This window comes from Pogoniulus pusillus, chromosome 13 (genome assembly GCF_015220805.1).
Source record: "Pogoniulus pusillus isolate bPogPus1 chromosome 13, bPogPus1.pri, whole genome shotgun sequence".
NCBI lineage: Eukaryota > Metazoa > Chordata > Aves > Piciformes > Lybiidae > Pogoniulus > Pogoniulus pusillus.
Genome location: NC_087276.1, coordinates 8,536,252 through 8,557,493, shown reverse-complemented (window position 1 = coordinate 8,557,493; position 21,242 = coordinate 8,536,252). Strand labels below are relative to the sequence as shown.

The window sequence follows — 21,242 nt, the reverse complement described above, 5'->3', positions numbered from 1 at the left end:
TATCTAACACCACCATGGTCATTAAACAGCATCCCAAAGTGCCATGTCTACCTGTTTTTTTAGTACCTCCAAGGACATGACTCCACCAGCTCCCTGGGCAGCATGTTTCAGTGTCTGACCACTCTTTCAGTACAGACTTTTTCCTAGTATCCAGGCTATTTGCCACTGTAGAATCACAGAATCAGTTAGGGTGGAAGGGAGCACAAGGATCATCTAGTTCCAACTCCCCTTGCCATGGGCAGGGACACCCTGCCCTAGATCAGATTATCTCCCAGATGCCTCAGGGAGTACTTTACTTACTTGCAAACTTGGCTTCATTATGGCTTTACTGAAGATTGAGTCTTCCTCAGTAGCAGCTGGATAATCTGATCTGCTTTTGGTAAGTGCAGACACAGAGATCCATGTCACAGTCTTACGAGAATAAATCTGAAATTCATCCTAAAGGAATATACAAGAGAAAGTGTCACAATTTCCATCAAAATCAGACCACACTCACTATCCCCTTGGACTGGATGGTTAGAGTAGGCTTTTCTAATTCAGCTTCTTTACAGAACTAACCAACAAGGACCCCCCAGCACCTGTGACTGGCAGATAAATCAGCAGAATGGGAGCAGAGTCAAGACCCTGTCAAATTGTGAGTACTGCAAATAATTCACTGGCTGCAGGTCTGGTTGCTGGGCTGATAAGGACGGAATATGAACACCCAGGTCATGATCTGGAACAGGCAAATGGTACAGGACAATCTGAGACACAGCAATCCTCTTGCAAAGGGAAGATCAAAAGGAGCAGAGCTTTGTACTGAAAAACAGGGTTTGAGTGCCAGCAGCTTTTCACAATCATCCCTGTCTTAACACCTCATTGGGAAAAATGTTTTAACACCATCCCTCCCGTGCAGTACCTTAGACAAGCTTTAGCCACAGACTGAGTTTGTGATCTTGCTGCTTTTTAATCAAGTAAGTTCAACATTGGAGCTGCCTGACAACTCGTCTTGGTAGAAGGGCTTTACAGATTAGAGTAGCTCCTGTGCTACACACCCTCGTGTTAAGTTTCAGCTCTGACCACTGAACCACATGAACTAAAGGCAGCTATGCTGGAACGTGTCCAGAGAAGGGCAACAAGCTCACTCAGCCTCTCCTCTGAGGAGAGGCTGAGGGAGCTGGGGTTGTTTAGCCTGGAGAAGAGGAGGCTCAGGGCAGAGCTCATTGCTGTCTACAACTACCTGAAGGGGCATTGTAGCCAGGTGGGGTTGGTCTCTTCTCCCAGGCAACCAGCAACAGAACAAGGGGACACAGTCTCAAGTTGTGCTGGGGGAGGTCTAGGCTGGATGTTAGTAGGAAGTTCTTCACAGAGAGAGTGATTGGCATTGGAATGGGCTGCCCAGGGAGGTGGTGGAGTCCCTGTGCCTGGAGGTGTTCAAGAAAAGCCTGGATGAGGCACTTGGTGCCATGGTCTAGATGACTGGATAGGGCTGGGTGCTAGGTTGTCCTGGATGATCTTGGAGGTCTCTTCCAACCTGGTTGATTCTATGATTCTATGATTCCATCATATTCCATGTCTGAGCAGTTTGGCAGATGGAAAAGGCTGATTACCTCATCCAGTCAGGTCCTGAAAGCATTAAATTTCACTTTGAAATGACAACAGGGAGGAGGAAAAAAGAAGGGTCTGTACCAAATATTAATCTTATTGAACAATTTAAGGGTTACAAAATCCCACTTCCATAATTCTTTTGTGCCTTATTTGTGCACTTCTTAAACTGATACTTTCAGTAGAATGACATTTATTTTCTCATCATTATCTTTTAATTTAGCTTTCAAATTGAGCAGGCATGAGGATGCAGATTGAGATGGAAAGCAGTGAATAACACAGGTGCTTATCATCTGGACTAAAGTGAGACAAAATTCAGCTACAGTGGTGAGTTAGCAGGCTCTTACATTGCAGTTGCAGAGGTGATGATGGTGACTTATGAATGCAGATATTACAAGCAAGAGAAAAACCAAGGATCAGGCTGATAGGTTTCCTTGTGTCCTCATTAAGGGATTGGAGTTCTGACTTATGAGGAAAGGCTGAGAGCTCTGGGGCTTTTTAGTCTGGAGAGGAGAAGACTGAGAGGGGATCTAATCAATGTCTATGAATATGAGGGCTGGGTGTCAGGCAGAGAGTGACAGACTCTTTTCACTTGTGTCCTGTGGTAGGACAAGGAACAATGCATGTCAACTATAGCACAGGGAGTTTCACCTCAATATAAAGAACTTCTTTACTGTAAGGGTCACAGGGCACTGGAACAGGCTGTTCAGAGAGGCTGCAGAGTCTCTTTCTCTTGAGACTTTCAAGAGCCATCTGGCTGTGTTCTTGTGTGACCTGTGCTTGATTCTATGGTCCTGCTCTGGCAAGACAGTTGGACTCAAAGATCTCCTTCCAACCACTAACATCCTGTGATCTTGTGCTCCTATGATTAGCAGTAGCCATCACATCTGAAAACAGACAGAATGCAGGGAATAAAACCCAGGCTGTCGTTTGAACACACACACACACACACAAAAAGCAGGAAATCTGAAACTGTCAAGTGCCCAGAGCATACTTTGAGAGACCTTCCTGATAACAAGAACCTGCACTGTGAGCCAATTCTTGCCTAATTACATAAAGGTTCATTCAAATGTTTGTTTATTTGGCAAGTGCTCGGTGTGGCAAATCCATCTATGATAGCACACAAGGACAGGTAATTGAAAATGCAAACAGAATTGAAGACTAAAAAGGGAGATTAAACCTAATATGCTTCTTTTAAACTGAGCAGACAAATACCCACACTCCTTGCCCTTCAGGATGCAAGTTTTCCAAAGTCAGTGTTTGCACTGTGTGCTGTTTCTGCCCACTTAAGAAGGCAGCTCACATACAGCGGTAACAACTGATGCATTTTGCAACTGCACCTTTTGCAAATGCCATTGTTCAGGAATCTTTGAAGCAGAACAAATCAAACTTCTGGATGAAAACCAACCCTGCTAGCTCCTGGAGTATTCAGGCTTAGCTGAGATTCAGAGCCAAAGCTCAGTTTGCTTCTTTTAGTGTTGCAGTAAGTTCTTCCATGAAATGAAATCAGGTTTTCCATATGTTCACAGAATCACAGAACCACAAAATGTCAGGGGCTGGAAGGGACCTCGAAAGCTCATCCAGCCCAACACCCCTGCCAGAGCAGGATCACCTAGAGCAGATCACACAAGAACATATCCAGGTGGGTCTTAAATATCTTCAAAGAGGATGTGCTAGTTTGAAGCCAGCTAGAATGTTTTGGTGAGTAGGACTAGATTACAGGCTGTGAAAGGAAAACAAGGCTGATGTCTACTTCACTCATAGGCTTGCTGAGATGTGTAAGAACAAGAATCAAAACATAGATAACTCAACTTCTCCTGCTGGGGAGCTCCGAGCTGCATCTTTCTCTGTAACCTCACCCTCCATTTCTCTGACTGATCCACTTTGCTTCCTAACCCCCTGGCCAAACCTCCCTTCTTCCTTGGGACTGGGGTAAGGTTGAGAGGGGTAGGGGGAAGGTGAAGGGGCAGTTGGGAGCCCCTCCTGAGGACTCAGGTTTCTGGGAGGGGAGTTGTGTTTCTGTATTACCTTTTACCTTGTCTATTTCTGTCTATAACTGTATATACTGTAAACATCTGCTTGTCTATTGTGCTAAGCTGTAAATAATGAGCTTCATTCAATTTCCAGAGCCGGCTGAGTCTAGTCGATTTCTGAAGGGGGGGGGGGGGGGGGGGGGGGGGGGGGGGGGGAAACACACAAACCATCACAGAGGAAGACTCCACAACTCCCCTGGGCAGCCTGTTCCAGTGTTCTGTCACCCTTTGTGCTGGTTTGAGGCTAATTGGAATATTTTAACAAGATCAATTAGATCATTGCTTGTAAAAAGAAAATAATGATGAAGTCTATATCATTTTCTGAAAGGGATAAAAAGGCAAAAAGTAAACATTTTCTCCCACTTTCTTCCCAGACACTGCTTCCTTTTGCTTCTGCTTCACTCTGCTCTATTATCTTTCCACTAACAAATAACAATGGAAGCTTTTGCTGGTTGTTTTTGCTTGTCTGTCCGGAGAAGTAGAGGGAGAAAGAGAGGGTAGCTTTGAGCCCATTCTAGGCACTTTTCTATCTGGGAGGGAGTTTGGATTTCTGTATTATTTCTGATTTCTATATAGAAGCATAGAACATCAGGGGCTGGAAGGGACCTCAAGAGATCATAGAATCATCGAATCAAGCAGGTTGGAAGAGACCTCCAAGATCATCCAGTCCAACCTAGCACCCAGCCCTAGCCAATCAACTACACCATGGCATTAAGAGCCTCATCCAGGCTTTGCTTCAACACCTCCCAGGACAGCAACTCCACCACCTCCCTGGGCAGCCCATTCCAGTGCCAATCACTCTCTCTGCCAGCAACTTCCTCCTAACATCCAGCCTAGACCTCCCCTGCCACAACTTGAGACTGTGTCCCCTTGCTCTGTTGCTGGTTGCCTGGGAGAAGAGACCAACCCCACCTGGCTACAATGCCCCTTCAGGTAGTTGTAGACAGCAATGAGCTCTGCCCTGAGCCTCCTCTTCTCCAGGCTAAACAACCCTGGATCATCTGTTCCAGCTCCTCTGCCAGAGCAGGATCACCTATATAGTTGTAAATACTTGTAAATATTGTACATCTATGCTTGTGAATTCTGCTTTGTTGTAAAGACAACTTCATCTTACTTCCAAACTCCCTGGGCTAGTCTGGTAAATTTCAATAATGGGGGGTGGAAAGTTCCTAAGCCACCACACCCTCACAGTGAAGAAATTCCTCCTCAGGATTACATGAAGCTTCCTGTGCCTATGGGACAGTCCTCAACAGACAGAATCTGCAGTAAGAAACTACTACCAAAAGACAACAACCCTGAAAGCATGAAGTTCAGCATTGTGGGCTTACTAGCCACGAGGAAGGGCTGATGGAAAATCACACAGAATCACAGAATGTTAGAGGTTGGAAGGGATCTCCAGAGATCACCGAGATGCTTGAGTGTGTCCAGAGAAGGGCGACGAGGCTGGGGAGAGGCCTTGAGCACAGCCCTACGAGGAGAGGCTGAGGGAGCTGGGATTGGTTAGCCTGGAGAAGAGGAGGCTCAGGGGAGACCTTATTGCTGTCTACAACTACCTGAGGGGTGGTTGTGGCCAGGAGGAGGTTGCTCTCTTCTCTCAGGTGGCCAGCACCAGAACGAGAGGACACAGCCTCAGGCTGTGCCAGGGGAGATTTAGGCTGGAGGTGAGGAGAAAGTTCTCCACTGAGAGAGTCATTGGACACTGGAATGGGCTGCCCGGGGAGGTGGTGGAGTCGCCGTCCCTGGGGCTGTTCAAGGCAGGATTGGACGTGGCACTTGGTGCCATGGTCTAGCCTTGAGCTCTGTGGTAAAGGGTTGGACTTGATGATCTGTGAGGTCTCTTCCAACCTTGATGATACTGTGATACTGTGATACTGTGAGTCCAATCCCCCTGCCAAAAGCAGGATCCCCTAGGGCAGCCTGCACAAGAATGCATCCAGGCAGGCTTTGAAAGTCTTCAGGGAAGGAGACTCCACAACCTCTCTGGGCAGCCTGTTCCAGTGCTCTGTCACCCTCACTGTAAAGAAGTTTCTCCACATGTTCAGGTGAAACTTTCTATGTTGAAATTTGTACCCATTGCTCCTTACCTTATTACTGTGCACCACCCAAAAGAGATTGGCTCCATCCACTTGACACCCACCTCTCAGACACTTATAGATGAAGCAGAGAAGTATAGAAGGAGTATTCTCTTGCTTCCCTGTCTTTTTCCTATTCTACCACATATACAAGCCAGAGCAACTTCATGCAAGAGTAAATCACAGTAAATCAGTCTGAAAAGCTAAAGAGCCATCAGCTCAGCTGCAGCAATTCTGTGAGACTGCCAGCACAGTTCTGTAAGGTTGCTGGTTAAAAATCACAGAATAAGGTGGAAAATGGAATAAAATGGAAACATACAGCCAAGAAAACAGTCTAAGCTTGGTCTCTTCCTTATGCTGATCCCTCAGCAAGCAGTGTTGGACACTGCTGGGAAGGGAGCTAGGCAAATGTTTGGTTTGGCACACAGCCTAAATTTTGGCACAAAGAGTCAGCTTTACCAGGACAGCTAAGTGAGGGAGAAAGGATCTGCTGGTCCCTGGCAAGCAAAGACATGCTTTAGGATATGGAGTACAAGTCCACAACGTAGGAAACATATCAATGGTGGAAGGGAGGAGGAAGGACTGAGCAAATAAGCACTCTCAAAATTCACCTGAATTTCTTTCAGCTCGTTGTCAGATCAGTTCTTCTCCTCCATTCCAATCATCAAGTTACACATAATTTGTGGAATACTTGGGAGTTCTTTAGGTCAGTGATGATAAACATAAGATAGTATTGCAGGAAATCAGCAATGCAAGAGATTTTGGCTAACTGGATTCCTCCCAGCTGACCCCATGCTAGGGACTAATTTAAAGTAGGCTCCTACTGTGGGTATGGTTTAGGGGTGAGCTTTGTAGAACAGGGTCAGTGATTGGACTCAATGACCCCAGGGCTCTTTTTCCAACCTATGTTGCTATGAAAAGTGCTATCAACCTGCTACACCATGCAAAGGCAGACAGGCTGCCCTATCTGTGATCTGCAAATAACCAGAAGCCAGGAGGGTTCACCTACTGTTGTTCTGAGCAGAACAGTGTCAGCTTCTTCCAAGCTGCAGCGGATGCAGTTTGCCCACACATCCCACTCTGGCTTCCAGTAGAAGAGCAGCAGCAGAGCCCCACAGGACAAGATGTAGCCAGCAATGCACAAGGCCTTTCGGCAGCCATGAGTTTTGTAGCCAAAAATATCCTGTACAGCAAAGACAAGAGGCAGATCACTGTTATTTCTCTTAAAGAAGCACCTGGAATGCTACACTTTCTCATCATCCACTGCTGTTTGGTATTGTACCACGAAAAAAAAACCAACCCAACAACCAGTCTTACAATTTGTATTTGGCTTCTTTATGTGTCCTACCCACGAGCAGGGAAGAACTTTGCATGTTCCACAAAAGTTTTCATCCTCCTTCACCAAAAAAAAAAAAAGAAAGGATTGCTGTACTCTGACCAAATTTCTGAACCAGTTTTGTGTATTTGTGAAACTCAGCATGAGAGAGTTGGAATGTTACCAGAATAAGACATCCTAATCTTTATGCCTCAAGTTAGGAACACAGGCTGGCCTGATCAACATTCTAAAGGACAGCTGATGAACTTGAGTATGTCTGTACAAGGGGATGGACAGTGCTGAGGATCCACTGCAGCAACTAGTGCAGTGCCTGCCTCAGAATCAGCACTGATGCTATCCTGCCATAGCAGTGAGTCTGCATTAATGCACCTGCTCTGTAGAGACTCCTCTAGTGTCTTTGTGGTACCCAGTGACACTGTGTGGCTGCACCAGCTGGAACTGCTTTCCACAACTCAGCATGGACATTGCCTCCAGTTCTGGAGCCCCCATTGCAAGAAGGATGTGGGCGTGCTGGAGCATGTTCAGAGAAGGGCCACGAGGATGATCAGAGGGCTGCAGCAGCTCTGCTATGATACAAACTGAAAGAGTTGGGGCTATGCAGTCTGGAGAAGAGGGGGATCCCAGGTGACCTTCTTGTGGCCTTTCAATATCTGAGGGGGGCCTACAAAAAAGCTGGGGAGGGACTTTTTAGGCTCTCAGGGAGTGACAGGACTGGGGGGAACAGAGTAAAGCTGGAGGTGAGTATGTTGAGACTGGACCTGAGGAGGAAGTTGTTCAGCATGAGAGTGGTGAGAGGCTGGAATGGGTTGCCCAGGGGGGTGGTTGAGGCCCCATCCCTGGAGGTTTTTAAGGCCAGGCTGGATGGGGCTCTGGTCAGCCTGATCTAGGGTAGAGTGTCCCTTCCTATGGCAGGGGGATTGGAACTAGATGATACTTGTGGTGCCTTCCAACCCTGACTGATTCTACAATCCTATGATTCTTCATAGAGCTATTACTATCTTCCATAGTAGCTCCAGTATGGGGATCTTAGACCTTGCCAATATGTAATTGTCCTAAATAATAATAATAAAAACAATAATGACAATAATAACCATAACAACAACAGTAATAACAACAATAATAATAGCAATAACAATAATATCTGTAAGAAAAACTAATGAATACTTGCAGAATGTTTTACAGGTTCAGAATACCACAGGAAGCTACTTAGTGTGAGTAGAGGGAATTGTTGCAGTGAGACAAGATGCCTTCAAAGAGATGCTGGTCAGCATTACAGTTTAAGTGCTGCCAGGTCTTGCTGCCAAGGCCAAATTCCCTCTCAGCAGTCCTATCAGGGAATGTCTAAAGGTAAAATTAAATGCACACAGTGAATTTATAGAGAAGACCCAGCCCTGATCTAAGAAGGGAGATTGCATGGCTGCAATTACATCAGATGACCAGGAGAATTTGCTAACATAAGGGCTAAGATTCCTCAATCTCCTTCTTCCTAGTGTATCTGAAGCAATTGTGCAACCTGCTTCTGATGATCAGATATCTGCAGCCACAGATATTGCAAGATCCATTCCAAAGGTGAGAAGAAAAGGCAACATAATTGTGATGATGAGTAATGCATAATTCCTGTTTTTGTGCTGGTGTCTTTGCTTGTTATGTGAAACATGAGCCCTACCCAGTGGTTCCAAACTTTCCCCCAGCCTACCTGTGCTATGTTCTTCTCTAAAAGACAGACTCAGTCTTTCAAGGTAATATCCATGGGGTCTCTAGAGGGAAGGAATTGTCAAATGTGGGGGAAAGGGATGGTAAATGACACAGAGCTGGCCTGTATTGCACAGGATCTGGTTATACCACCTTGAGATGCACACACTCAGCATTTTCAAAGGCTTCCATAATCTCTGAGCAGCCCAAGAGAATAAGGTGACTGCAGAAGACAGATTGCAGCTCCTGGAGGACAGCAAATAGGCAAGGTTGCTAGCAGGTAGTGAAGCAGCCACATGCAGTTAATACACACACAAGTGAAAGGCTCTCTGTCTATTTCGACACTTAACAAAAGAGGTACAGAATGAATGTCAGCACCAGCATACAAAACTTGTGCCTAGAACAGTGTGAACCTACTGTTCACAGCAGTGGTTTATGAGCAGCCTTCCAAGGCTTGCATCCAGACCTCACAACTTGTCAGCAAGGCAAAGGAACTCCCAAGGAGACAGAGATGCCTAAGGGAAGAACTGTGAAAAGAACGTGCCTTCAGACTTCCTCCAGTAGATGGCTGAGCCTGCAATGACTGGAATTGTATTTTCAAATTGGGATGGGCATTAATATCAGGGTGAGGAAGTTTGAGATTGCTGCCATGTGCATCTTGCTTCTGGCAGTGAATCATTCCTTTAATTTCCAGATCTGTGCCTTACGCCCAAAGTCTGAGCAGCCAATGAGGCTGTAGTTAATACAGCTAAGAAGGCAGAGGGTGGACCATCAGCATGTGACTGGCAGTCATCTGGGATCTTCTTCTGTTAGTGCTGTTCTTCTCTGCTGAAATGCTGAATCTCTGCTGAATGCTTGGAGAATCCTCCAAGCTTTATATGACAACATGGTCTAGTTGACTGGCTAGGGCTCGGTGCTAGGTTGGACTGGATGATCTTGGAGGTCTCTTCCAACCTGCTTGATTCTATGATTCTATGACAGAGCTAGGGCAAACTCTTCTTTCTCTGCCTGGGAAAACATGCACATATTAAGCACATCAAAATACGTGCTTGAAGCTCCCTGTGCCTGCACAGTTCCAGGTCTTTGCCAGAATAGTTTCCTCACTAAATAAAGACCAAAATATCTCAAGACACTTTCCAAACCCAAAATTAGGAGAGAGTGAGACAAAGAAAACAGCTCAGATAGGAAAAAAAGGCCATACTCTTAAGATATCCACTGTGCTATCTGCTGGAGCTTGCTGCTTCTCACAAGGGAATTTCCTGAGATATATGGTTAGAGAGACAGACAAACAGACAGATACCCTTGAGCTACTCAGAATGAGTGTCCATTTTGTCCCATAAGCACAGGTGTTGGTTCAAGTGTCTTCAGCTACCTGAAGGAACATTGTGGAGAGGCTGGAGCTGGTCTGGTCTCACAGGTAGCTGAGACAGAACAAGGGGGAATGGCCTAAAGCTGAGGCTGGGTAGTTTTAGACTAGACATGAGGGAAAATCTTTGCACAGAGAGAGTGCTCAGGGACTGGAATGAGCTGCCCAGGGAGGTGATTGAGTCACTGACCCTGGATGAGTTTAAGGGTCGTTTGGATGTGGTGCTTAGGGCTATGGTTTACGGTGACTCTTGTAGAGTAGGGAAACAGGTTGGACTTGGTGATCCTGAGGGGCTTTTCCAACCTGGCTGTTTCTGTGATTCTGTGATTCTCTGAGCTTGTTGGTTTGTGTTTTGGTGAATGTGACGTTTCTGATTATAGATGTTCAGGAGCTCTGCAAAGTGTAAGCTGAGAAAGAATAAGCATCAGGTGTTAACTTCTGATTTGTATCTTGAATGTCCATGCAGGAAACTAAAGCCAAAGCAAAGCATCTCCCATGGTTTGGAACTGTCTGGAGCAGATTACATCATTCAGAAGTAAAGTTAAGTAGGGGAAGAGATCAAGCTCCAAAAATAACTCGGACCCAAGTTCCCAGGGCCAAAACTTTTCAGTACTTAACTTTAGAACAAAATGTTCTGTTAGGTTGAGCTTTTTTTTATCTGACCCTGTCCCTTCAGCTGGAAGTACTACAGCAATGAATGCTGCATTCATAAAACCAAACAATGGTTTCAACTCCTTGTTGCAATGGAGCCAGAATTAGTTAGTACTGATACTTCTCATTTGGCAAATAAGTCAATAATGAAATTCCTTAGGAGAAGTCTCTCAACAATGGAATTCTTTAGGAAAACTCTCTTCCCCCCCACCTCCAAAAAGTTACTATTAAACCCACAGGAGATGTATCCATAATGTGTCCAAAGAAGAGGGGAACAAGGATGCACATGATGCAGGGTTTTCAGCATTTTTACCTAGCCATGTGAATGTCCTGCACTAATTAGCTTTTAGACACTCTTAGAGCTAATTCAGGATCCACTGGGTCTATGCTACAAAGATCTCCAAGCAAATGCATGTCCACTATGGCAAACAATGCCTTTCAGGTTGGCAGAAATCTCAGTGCTGGTGTCACCAGCAAGAACATGACTGTCAGTAAGGTTTCAGGTTCTTGTGGAAAGAATAATTTTTTCTTCTGGGTTGTATTACAAATACCTGAAGGGAGGCTGTAGCCAGGTGGGGGTTGGTCTCTTCTGCCAGTTGCAACCAGCAATAGAACAAGGGGACACAGTCTCAAGTTGTGCAGGGGGAGGTCTAGGCTGGATGTTAGGAGGAAGTTGTTGGCTGAGAGAGTGATTGGCATTGGAATGGGCTGCCCAGGGAGGTGGTGGAGTCACCGTCCCTGGAGGTGTTGAAGCAAAGCCTGGCTGAGGCACTTGGTGCCATGATCTAGTTGATTGGCTAGGGCTGGGTGCTAGGTTGGACTGGATGATCTTGGAGGCCTCTTCCAACGTGGTTGATTCTATGATCACACAAAGAGGCTGTGCTGATGTAGCAAATGCATGTCCACTATGGCATACAATGCCTTTCAGGTTGGCAGAAATCTCTATGCTGGTGTCACCAGCAAGAACATGACTGTCAGGAAGGTTTCAGGTTCTTGTGGAAAGAAGAATAACTCTTTTTTTTCTGGGTTATATTTCATCACACAGAGAGGCAGTGCTGGTGTAGGCAGGTTTTTTGTTGAAGATGAGTCTGATGAGCTCACACACACACAGAATCATAGAATCAAGCAGGTTGGATGAGACCTCCAAGATCATCCAGTCCAACCTAGCACCCACCTCTCTTCAATCAACTACACCATGGCACTAAGTGCCTCATCCAGGCTTTTCTTGAACACCTCCAGCTTGACAACTTTCCTGAGTGAGCAGGGGTTTCAGGGCTCACTGTGTGCATTTGGCATATATAACATTACATGGCCAAACAACCTGGGTTATTGAGGGTGCCAGTCCGAGAGATAGTGGAAAACAAAGCTAAGATCAGCTACCCATAAGGCTTCTCCTTGAATCATAGAATGGTTTGGGTTGGAAGGAACCTCTACAGGTCATCTAGTCCAACCCCAAGATCTGTCAGGAGGTAGCACTGTTTACACAGGAGGCTGGTATGCAGGGCTTATCTCATCTCTGCAGTATGATTTTTGATAAGCTGTAGTGTATTGTAAAACTTTGCTTGCTCATCTGTTAGGATCCCTTTCCTCTTGAGACTTGCCAACAGGCAGAAGTCTGGCTGAAACAAAACTTGTGAGTGAAGGGCCTAGAAGGGGACCATGGAATGTTGGACAGAAAAAGCTGCCAGATCTGTCCAGCTGGCAGGAAACGTGCTTATGCCAAGAAAGGTTCTTAGCTGCTTTTACAATCAGCACTCAAGGGTTTATCACTTTAGCGTCCAGCAAGTCTTTGCCACCTGTGCTTAAAAGAAAATTTGCCTGTAATTTCCAAGTAATTTGCACAGCAGAATCTAAATGCAAAAGTTAAACAAGTTCAGGCAATATTTTCTTTAGAGGCTTATAGCTACTAGCAAGGACCTTAAAGAGTGGCTGCAAACTATCATATTTCTAGCAACCCAGTCACTAGGTGCCCTATCACAAACACCCTGTTGCTATAACAACAGGTAATAGGATTAGACTTGAAAGACTGGTTAAGATTCTCAAGGAATTTAATAACTGAGACTCATTCTTGAAAACCAGACCCCATTTCACCAGGTTTTTTTTTTTTCTGTTCTCTCTGAAACCACTACCAACATTCACTATTGTTCCATTTGGAACAAGATTGTGCCTCTCATGTTCTGTTTTAGCTTTAAGAGTTCAGTTTTTCAAACCCAAAGGAGGCAGATAGCTGCCAATATGCAGCAGAAAACTGGGAGCCACCAGGTGATTGCTCTTACTCCATTCCTTCAGACATTAGCAACTGTGGAACACAGGCTTCTGGCACATCCCTCCTGAAGCAGCAGCGCATTGAAGCCTATCACAACATTTTGCACTGCAAGATTCAGGCTTTGCACTTCAGGGTTTATGAAAAGGGAATAATTAGTCCTAAGCCGTACAGAGAGGAGCCTCAAATTGGCAGAGGGTTAAAAGCTGTTCTTTTCCTCCCTTTTCCTATTCTAACCTACAATTACTTCTCAAACAAAACAAAGCAAGGCAAAACAAAGCAAAGCACAGCAAAGCAAAGCAAAACAAAGCAAAACAAAACCCCCACAAGCAAACAGAAAATCGAGCACAAAACTCCAAACAACATTCAAACAGGTCTTTCTGAAGGAAGAAAAAAAGCAAAAGGAAAAGGCTTGCTAATTCCTAAAATAATTCCCTTCCTAGTACCATACCTATTAGCCTTCTCTAATGCAAGCTGATGTGTCCAGAGTGCTCTCACTATCCTTCCAGTATTACAAATGGATATCACAGACTCACAGGATGTTAGGGGTTGGAAGGGACTCAGATACTTGAGTCCAACTCCCTCTGCCACAGCAGGACCATACAATCTAGCTCAGGTCACACAGGAATGCATCCAGACAGGCTTTGAAAGTCTCCAGAGAAGGAGACTCCACAACCTCTCTGGGGAGCCTGTTCCAGTGCTCTGAGACCCTTACAGTAAATAAGTTCCCCCTTGTGTTGAGGTGGAACCTTCTGTGCTGCACCTTACACCAATTGCTCCTTGTCCTGTCCCAGGGAGCAAGTGAGCAGAGCCTGTCCCCCCACCCCTGACCCCCAGCCCTCAAATACTTATAAACATTTATTAAATCCCCTCTTAGTTTTCTCTTCTCCAGACTAAACAGCCCCAGGTCCCTCAGTCTCTCCTCCAGTCCCCTAATTCTCCTCCTAGCCCCCTGCTGGACCCTCTCCAGCAGATCCCTGTCCCTCTTCAACTGGGGAGCCCAAAACTGAAGACAATATTCAAGATGAGGTCTCACCAGGGTAGAGTAGAGATACGAAGAGAAATGTGTATTATCTCATGCACTCAATATGCATTACTAAGTTTGATCTGAGTTCCTGTAAGAGTTCACTGTCACCATGATAGTGAACTCTCACAGGATCACAAGATATTAGAGGTTGGAAGGGACCCAAGGAGATCACTGAGTCAAATCTCCCTGCCAGAGCAGGACCACACAATCTAGGCCAGATCACAGAGGAATGCATCCAGACAAGTCTTGAAAGTCTCCAGAGAAGGAGACTCTCATTGCAGCAAATGTGTTCTATTCATGCAAAGTGATCCCAGAGATCTATACAAGGATTTTCTTACATCTCCTAAATCTGAGTGAATGTTCTTCAGTGCAGGACTCTCCAGCATCTCAGCAGTACCAAGAAATCAAAACAGTGAAGCAAACTTAGAAGGCTGAGGTAATGGGAGACAGGAAATGCCCTGGGGATGCAGTGGTGTGCCCCTCTAAGAATGTGACATGACTGACAGCACAGCTGAAGTGCCTCTGCACCTATGACCGTTTACAAAGGTCTCTGGAGATAAGACAAGGGGCAATGGCTTCAAACTAAAGAGCAGAATTAAATTGGATGTTAAGAATAAGTTCTTTACTATAAGGGTGGTGGAACACCAAAACAGGTTGCCCAGGGAGGTGGCTGAGGCCACTTCCCTGGAGATACTGAAGGTGAGGCTCAGCAGGGCTCTGGGCAACCTGATCTAGTTGAGGATGTCTCTTCAAACCCAGACCATTCTATGATTCTTCCAAGTTTTTCTTCTCATTAGAGCTCCCCAACTTACCCCATCAGAACAGACAGCTACTTCTACATGGGAGATCCCTGCATGGCCAGAGCCCAAATGAACCACTTGTATGATTTGAAAACTACTTGAAGTGTTTTACTCTGGAAGAACTGACACCTGCTCAGTGTCAGCTGTTAGGTTATTACACCAAGTGGTACAATCTTGTCGGAGAAGTCAGGTATTGCTGAGCAGTCATCTGCTTCAGGTGGATTACACTGACTGTAGAAAACAATCTTGAAAAACATTTTTCATGGCTTAGAATTTAAATAAATAAATAACTGTTGCAGTGTCAGTGAGACATTACATGCCAGTGCCACTTCTGGCTGCCCAGACCTTCAAATACATGATTTTAACAAAGAAAGGATGTCTGCTCATAATTCTCTTTTACCTCATGTAGTCTCCTTTTCTCTTCTTAAGCACAGCTGCCTTTGTGTCTTTTTTGACAGCTTCTCTCACCTACATGGTACTTTACTCTTCCTTTACTCACCTTCTTAGTGAGCTGTACCAAAGTCCTAAATGAATTGTAGAATTCAGAGCTTGCTTTCTCTTTTGGCATCCATCCCAAACCACCACTTTATAGCGTGACACCTCTTACAGCTATACCTTTCCTATACCACATCAATGACAGCCTTTCCACTTGATAACCAACATTGTGACCCTCTTGTCCAGCTTAACTCCTCCTGTTAACTTCTATCCATTCTCAATATAACATTTCCAAATTCTATAATTATGTTAATTTTCTCACTCATCCTCTTAAAGTACTGTAAACGCCCTCGTAGCCTTTTTCCTCTATCTCATAACTTTTCTCTCTCTCTTATGGCTGTGTAAACAGGACACATCCACACCTATTGAGTCTGGCACAGCTTGGCTATGGTTTTACTTGCACCTAACACTCAACTTCTTTTGTCCATCTTATTCCTGTGATCCTCATTTGGGAACCCCAGGTAGATGGGCACCTTATTCCTGTCATCTTCATTTGGGAACCCCAGGTGGATGGGCACCTTATTCCTGTCATCTTCATTTGGGATCTCTAGGTAGATGAGCACCTTATTTCTATGGTCTTCATTTGGGAACCCCAGGTAGATGGGCACCTTATTCCCGTGATCTTCATTTGGGAACTCTAGGTAGATGAGCACCTTATTCCTGTGATCTTCATTTGGGAACTCCAGGTAGATGGGCACCTCATTCCTATGATCTTCATTTGGGAACTCTAGGTAGATGGGCACCTCATTCCTATGATCTTCATTTGGGAACTCTAGGTAGTTGAGCACCTTAGTCCTGTCATCTTCATTGGGGAACCCCAAGTAGATGAGCACCTTATTCCTGTGATCTTCATTTGGGAACTCCAGGTAGATGGGCACCTCATTCCTATGATCTTCATTTGGGAACTCTAGGTAGTTGAGCACCTTAGTCCTGTCATCTTCATTGGGGAACCCCAAGTAGATGAGCACTGCTTATTCCTGTGATCTTCATTTGGGAACTCTAGGTAGTTGAGCACCTTATTCCTGTCATCTTCATTGGGGAACCCCAAGTAGATGAACACCTTATTCCTGTGGTCTTCATTTGGGAACTCTAGGTAGATGAGCACCTTAGTCCAGTCATCTTCATTGGGGAACCCCAGGTAGATGGGCACCTTATTCCTATGATCTTCATTTGGGAACTCTAGGTAGATGAGCACCTTAGTCCAGTCATCTTCATTGGGGAACCCCAGGTAGATGAGCACTGCTTATTCCTGTGATCTTCATTTGGGAAGCCCAGGTAGATGAGCACTGCTTATGCTCACTGCAGGCATGGAGAACACAGCAACTGCCAGACATCCAGGGTTCACATCACCGGCTGCCTCAACACTGTATGGGCACAGAAGCTGTGCATGGAAAGCCTCAAATTCACAGTGCAGAATCCTAGCATTGGACTCGAGGCACACATGCTGGTGAGAAACAAGACCATTGCTGGGATGGCTGGCTCCATGCAGGTACAGATTGAGTGCCTGGAGCTGGGCATGCAGGGAACAACAGCGTGGCTCTACGCAGCACCAGACAGCACGCTCGGATCTAATTAGCTCCAGCTGGATTTCTGGCGCTGCTAGTGACAGTAGTGGGACAAGAATGACAGGGCGTTTATGGTCCTAGAAGGCCAAGGGCAGGGCGGAGCCCAGACACAAAGGCATCAGCTGTTTGGAGCTGGGGAGCAGAGAGTGGCACATCAGCACCAGGGCTAGAGCCAGGAGCGGGGCGCTGCCAGCAGGTTTAGTAAGCGGCGGCAGAGGCAGGCGGTGCTGCATTGCGCTGGGATAATTAGTCCCCACCCGCAGCGCCAGAGCCTTGCGCTTCCTGCGCTGCTCACTTGGCGCTGCCGGATGACTCTACCGCATTCCCCAGCACATCCCGCGTCACTCGGGCTTGCATCACACGAAAGATGACATCCCCTTCCCCGGAAGGCAGAAAGCCACCTTTGTACCTAGGGATAACAAAGCTCCGTGTTTTGCCATGGCGTGGTCGCTTTTCACCGGAGCGGAATTCTCGCTGAGGAGATTTTGGAAGGTTTCTCCAGGATTTCTGGAAGGGAACGGCCGCTTCGGCTCCTAAGTTACTGTGTTTCAGATGGTTTGCTGGGGCTGGTGTACACCTAGAAAGCCTGCACGTACGCATAGCAAAGCTCTGCGGCACAGAGAAGCACTTCTGCAGCACAGAAGTGCCTGTAAGAAGCACTGCATTTACCAGACACGAATGAGAACTGTTGCTTTACACCATGGGGCTGGCATCTCCAGCAGAATCTGTTAGGTGGACAGAACGCAGATGTGCTGAATAGCTGATCCATGACACTCAGTAACACCAAAGCAGCTAAGAAACACCGAATTTACTACAGTTATGCACTGAGGTTACTATTTAAGGGAAGCAGGTCAGATATTTCATGTAAACATAGAGCTTATTTCCACATGGTACAGGACGTGTGTAAACATACTCTCCCCTGGGAAACTCTGGGGGGGGGAAAGGTATAGTAGCTCTACAAATAGAAAAACAAGGGTTGGGAAAGAAGGAATAGAGAAATAAAGTCAAGTGGTTCTATATTCAGAAAGAAGCTTCATACAGATGCTCAGGCTGGAATCATGTTGCCAATTCAACAGCTTGAAAATAATTTATGCCAACATAACACATCAGATGTGTTTTCGTGTTCCAGAGAAAGCCAAGGCTCCCAGTCCTTGTCCCTGACTCCAGAGATTCATCTGTCAAGTTCCTAGGAACACAGCTCTGGCCCATCCCTCAAGTTCATAGAAGGCCACCTCCATCCTGATTTGTAATGCCACATTAATAATCTGCCAAGCCACCCCGTGTTGGAAGGGATAACCAGCTAAATCCAGTGGACACATGCAACTTTCTTCCTGCTAAAACAAATTCCCTTTCAAACTGGACACTTCTGCTGTGAGAGCACCCCCACTATCCACAACTGAACAGCTTTTTATTGCAGAACATGTGGCATCTTCTGCTCCAAGCTGAGAAAGACAGAGAGAGATAAGACTCACCATTTCGTTCTCTTCTCCCTGGTTAAGCTGTGCATAATGGTTTCTGGCAGGATTTTCCTCCATAGAATGACCTTCTGGAGACCTTCTAGAGCACCCTCAGCACAGACCTCCAGTGTTGTGTGCTTGAACCTCTCCACGGTGAGGAAGTGTTCTAAGTACACACCTTTCTTATAACTCTGCTGATGTTTGAAGAATGGAGCTCCTCCCTCTCTGTGGGGTTTGCAGGTAGCATTCATCCCTCCTCCTTTCATTTTGCTGTTGGGAGTTTTGCAACCATGAGGGTATGTGCAAAAATCACTCAAAGGCACGGCAAGAAAGAAAAAGATCTTCCAGGTGTTTGTCTCAGTAGGGCTGTGGGTCATACCTCAGGTGCAAGCAAGTGCTGCTGGCATGCAACTTTCAGGGGAGGGCAAAAGGGAATGTTTTCCTTTGAGAGACTGTGGACTCACTGGAGACCAGAAGGGTGTCCGAAGGAGAAGTAAAATAGGCATTGTGGTTGTAAACACTTAGCAAACAGCCTGCATTAAGTGTCCAGCTGTGCCCCCCTCCCCATATATGCCTTGGAGACAAACTCAAGTTCTGGCACTGGAAACAGGGGACCCAGTTTGTACAGCTGGATTTATGGATTGTGTGTCAGGATCCAACCATGTGGGATCTGTAACCAATATTTTCATTTAGCAGTAGAAGTATGGTCACAGAATGCCTTCTGACTTCACTGTGTGTCTTAGGATGCTTTGGGAAATGTCACTGAGGCTATGTACTCCTGAGGGAAACTGGAGTTCCTCCCGGAGTGGTTGTCACAGAGCTGAGTACAAACTTCTCTTACCTACAAATCAGTGCCAAAAGGAATCTGGCAGAAACATAGCACTAAGGGCTTCATCATCTCCTTTTTCAAATTTTCTTTCATTCACCACCACCACCCCCTTCTTTTTCCCCCCTTTTTTCCTTTTTTTCCTTTCCCTATCCCTTCCCCCCCCTCTTTCTCCCTTCCCCCTCCCTTTCCCCCCCTCCATCACCTTTTTTCCCTCTTCCCCCTCATTTTCCCCCTTTTTTTCCCTTCCCCCCATTTTCCTGCTTTTTCCCCCCTTCCCCCCTCCTCCTCCCCCTTTTCCTCTTTCTCCCTCCCTTTCCCCCTTTTCCCCCTTCCCCCTCCCTTTTCCCCCTTTTTCCCCTCTTCCCCCCTTTCTTACTTTCCCCCCTTCCTCCCCTCTTTCTCCCCTTATTTTCCTCCTTCCACCTTTTTTCTTCCCTTCCCCTCCCTTTCCCCACTTCTCCTCCTTTCCACCCCCTTTTCCCCCCTCTTTTTTCCATCCCTCCCCTTCTCACTTTTTCCCCCTTCCTCCCCTCTTTTCCCCCTTTCTTCTCTCCTTCCCTTCCCTTTCCCCCCTTCCCCTCCATTTCCCCCCCCTTTTCCCCCTTTTTTCCCCATTTCCCCCCTTCTCACTCTTTTTCTCCTTCCCCTTCCTCTCCCCTCACTTCTCCTCCCTTTTTATCCCCTTGTTCCCACCAGGCTGCATTTGTTTGTTACTCTTGTGATTCACTCTCATTCACTCCTTTCTATTTCCTTGTTCTTTGCTACTTTTTAAGAAGTTACACACTAAATATTTTAGGAATGAGGTCAGGAGAGGCAAACCTGCTCTTCCAGCAAATACGTTAAGGAAACTAGAATATTATTTCTAGGGTGACTGAAACACATCAAGAGCTGCCCAGTTCCTTCCTATTCATCAGCATTTTGCTGCCATATGGTAAGTCTCAGACATCTCAAGCACCAGGAAAGAGCACCACCAATCTTGCTGTGGGCAGCATCAGAGAAACTGAAGTAGGAGAAGTGCAAGGAACAAAGGAGATAAAACAGGGGAGTGAGGTTAATCAGTACAAGAAAAGCTGCCCATTGTTTGTACCATGACTCAGGGACAGATCAGGTGTAAAACATTCACTATTTCCAGCAAAATCGGTTAAGCCAGAACCAAGGAAGTTGGTGGAATATGACAAGAGTCTGAGGGAGCTGGGGTTGTTTAGCCTAGAGAAGAGGAGGCTCAGGGGTGAACACATTGCTGTCTACAACTGCATGAAGGGAGGCTGTAGCCAGGTGGGGGGTGGTCTCTTCTCCCAGGCAACCACCAATAGAAGAAGGTGACACAGTTTCAAGTTGTGCTGGGGGAGGTCTAGGCTGGATTTTAGGAGGAAGTTCTTTCCAGAGAGAGTGATTGGCATTGGAATGGGCTGCCCAGGGAGGTGGTGGAGTTGCCATCGCTGGAGGTGTTCAAGCCAAGCCTGGCTGAGGCACTTAGTGCCATGGTCTAGTTGATTGGCCAGGGCTGGGTGCTAGGTTGGACTGGATGACCTTGGAGGTCTCTTCCAACCTGGCTGATTCTATGATTCCATGATTCTAGCAGGTTCATTCTCTCCAAGAGGAATCGCCTCTAAAGACCTCACCTCGATGCTGTCTTAGAACCTTTAGTTGTATGTTGCTCTCTACTGTCCAAAGGAAGAATGACATATTAGCTGGTAATTAAACCCAGTTATTTGCATCATGTCCTACCAAGTATCATGATTTTTATTCTTCAGTTGATGTAAGTAACAAAGACAGCTGGTCAAGTCAACATTCAAAAAGAAAGGCAAGGTTTAAATCACAGTCCCTCACATTTCTGAGCAAATAAACCTAAAAGCAAGCAAGGGAACTTTTAGCTCAGTGCTGCAAATGGGTTACATCATCCTCACGCAACTTATTTTGCTCTAGATGAATAGCAGCTTAACTTCTAAACGCCCCAGATCTCTTTTCCTGCTTAACTAAGGCCAGTTCTGAGCACATCAAGTAGAAAGCTGCTAATCAGCTGCTGGCAGTCCACAGGATAGCAGAGAGGAAAACAAGAAGGGAGTCAGAAA

At 46.0% G+C, this 21,242-nt stretch overlaps 1 protein-coding gene across 1 annotated transcript in view; it reads right to left on the bottom strand.

The window, feature by feature from the left end:
* Positions 1-18,419, bottom strand: part of ATP13A4 (ATPase 13A4) — a 63,806-nt gene extending 45,387 nt beyond the window's left edge. Inside the window, exons 1-3 of the mRNA XM_064152913.1 lie at positions 18,357-18,419; positions 6,699-6,872; positions 301-438 (exon numbers count right to left, since the gene is read on the bottom strand). Of these exons, the coding sequence (XP_064008983.1) occupies positions 301-438; positions 6,699-6,872; positions 18,357-18,419 (375 nt within the window). The remainder of the gene's footprint in view (positions 1-300; positions 439-6,698; positions 6,873-18,356) is intronic.
* Between the last annotated feature and the right edge of the window lie 2,823 nt (positions 18,420-21,242).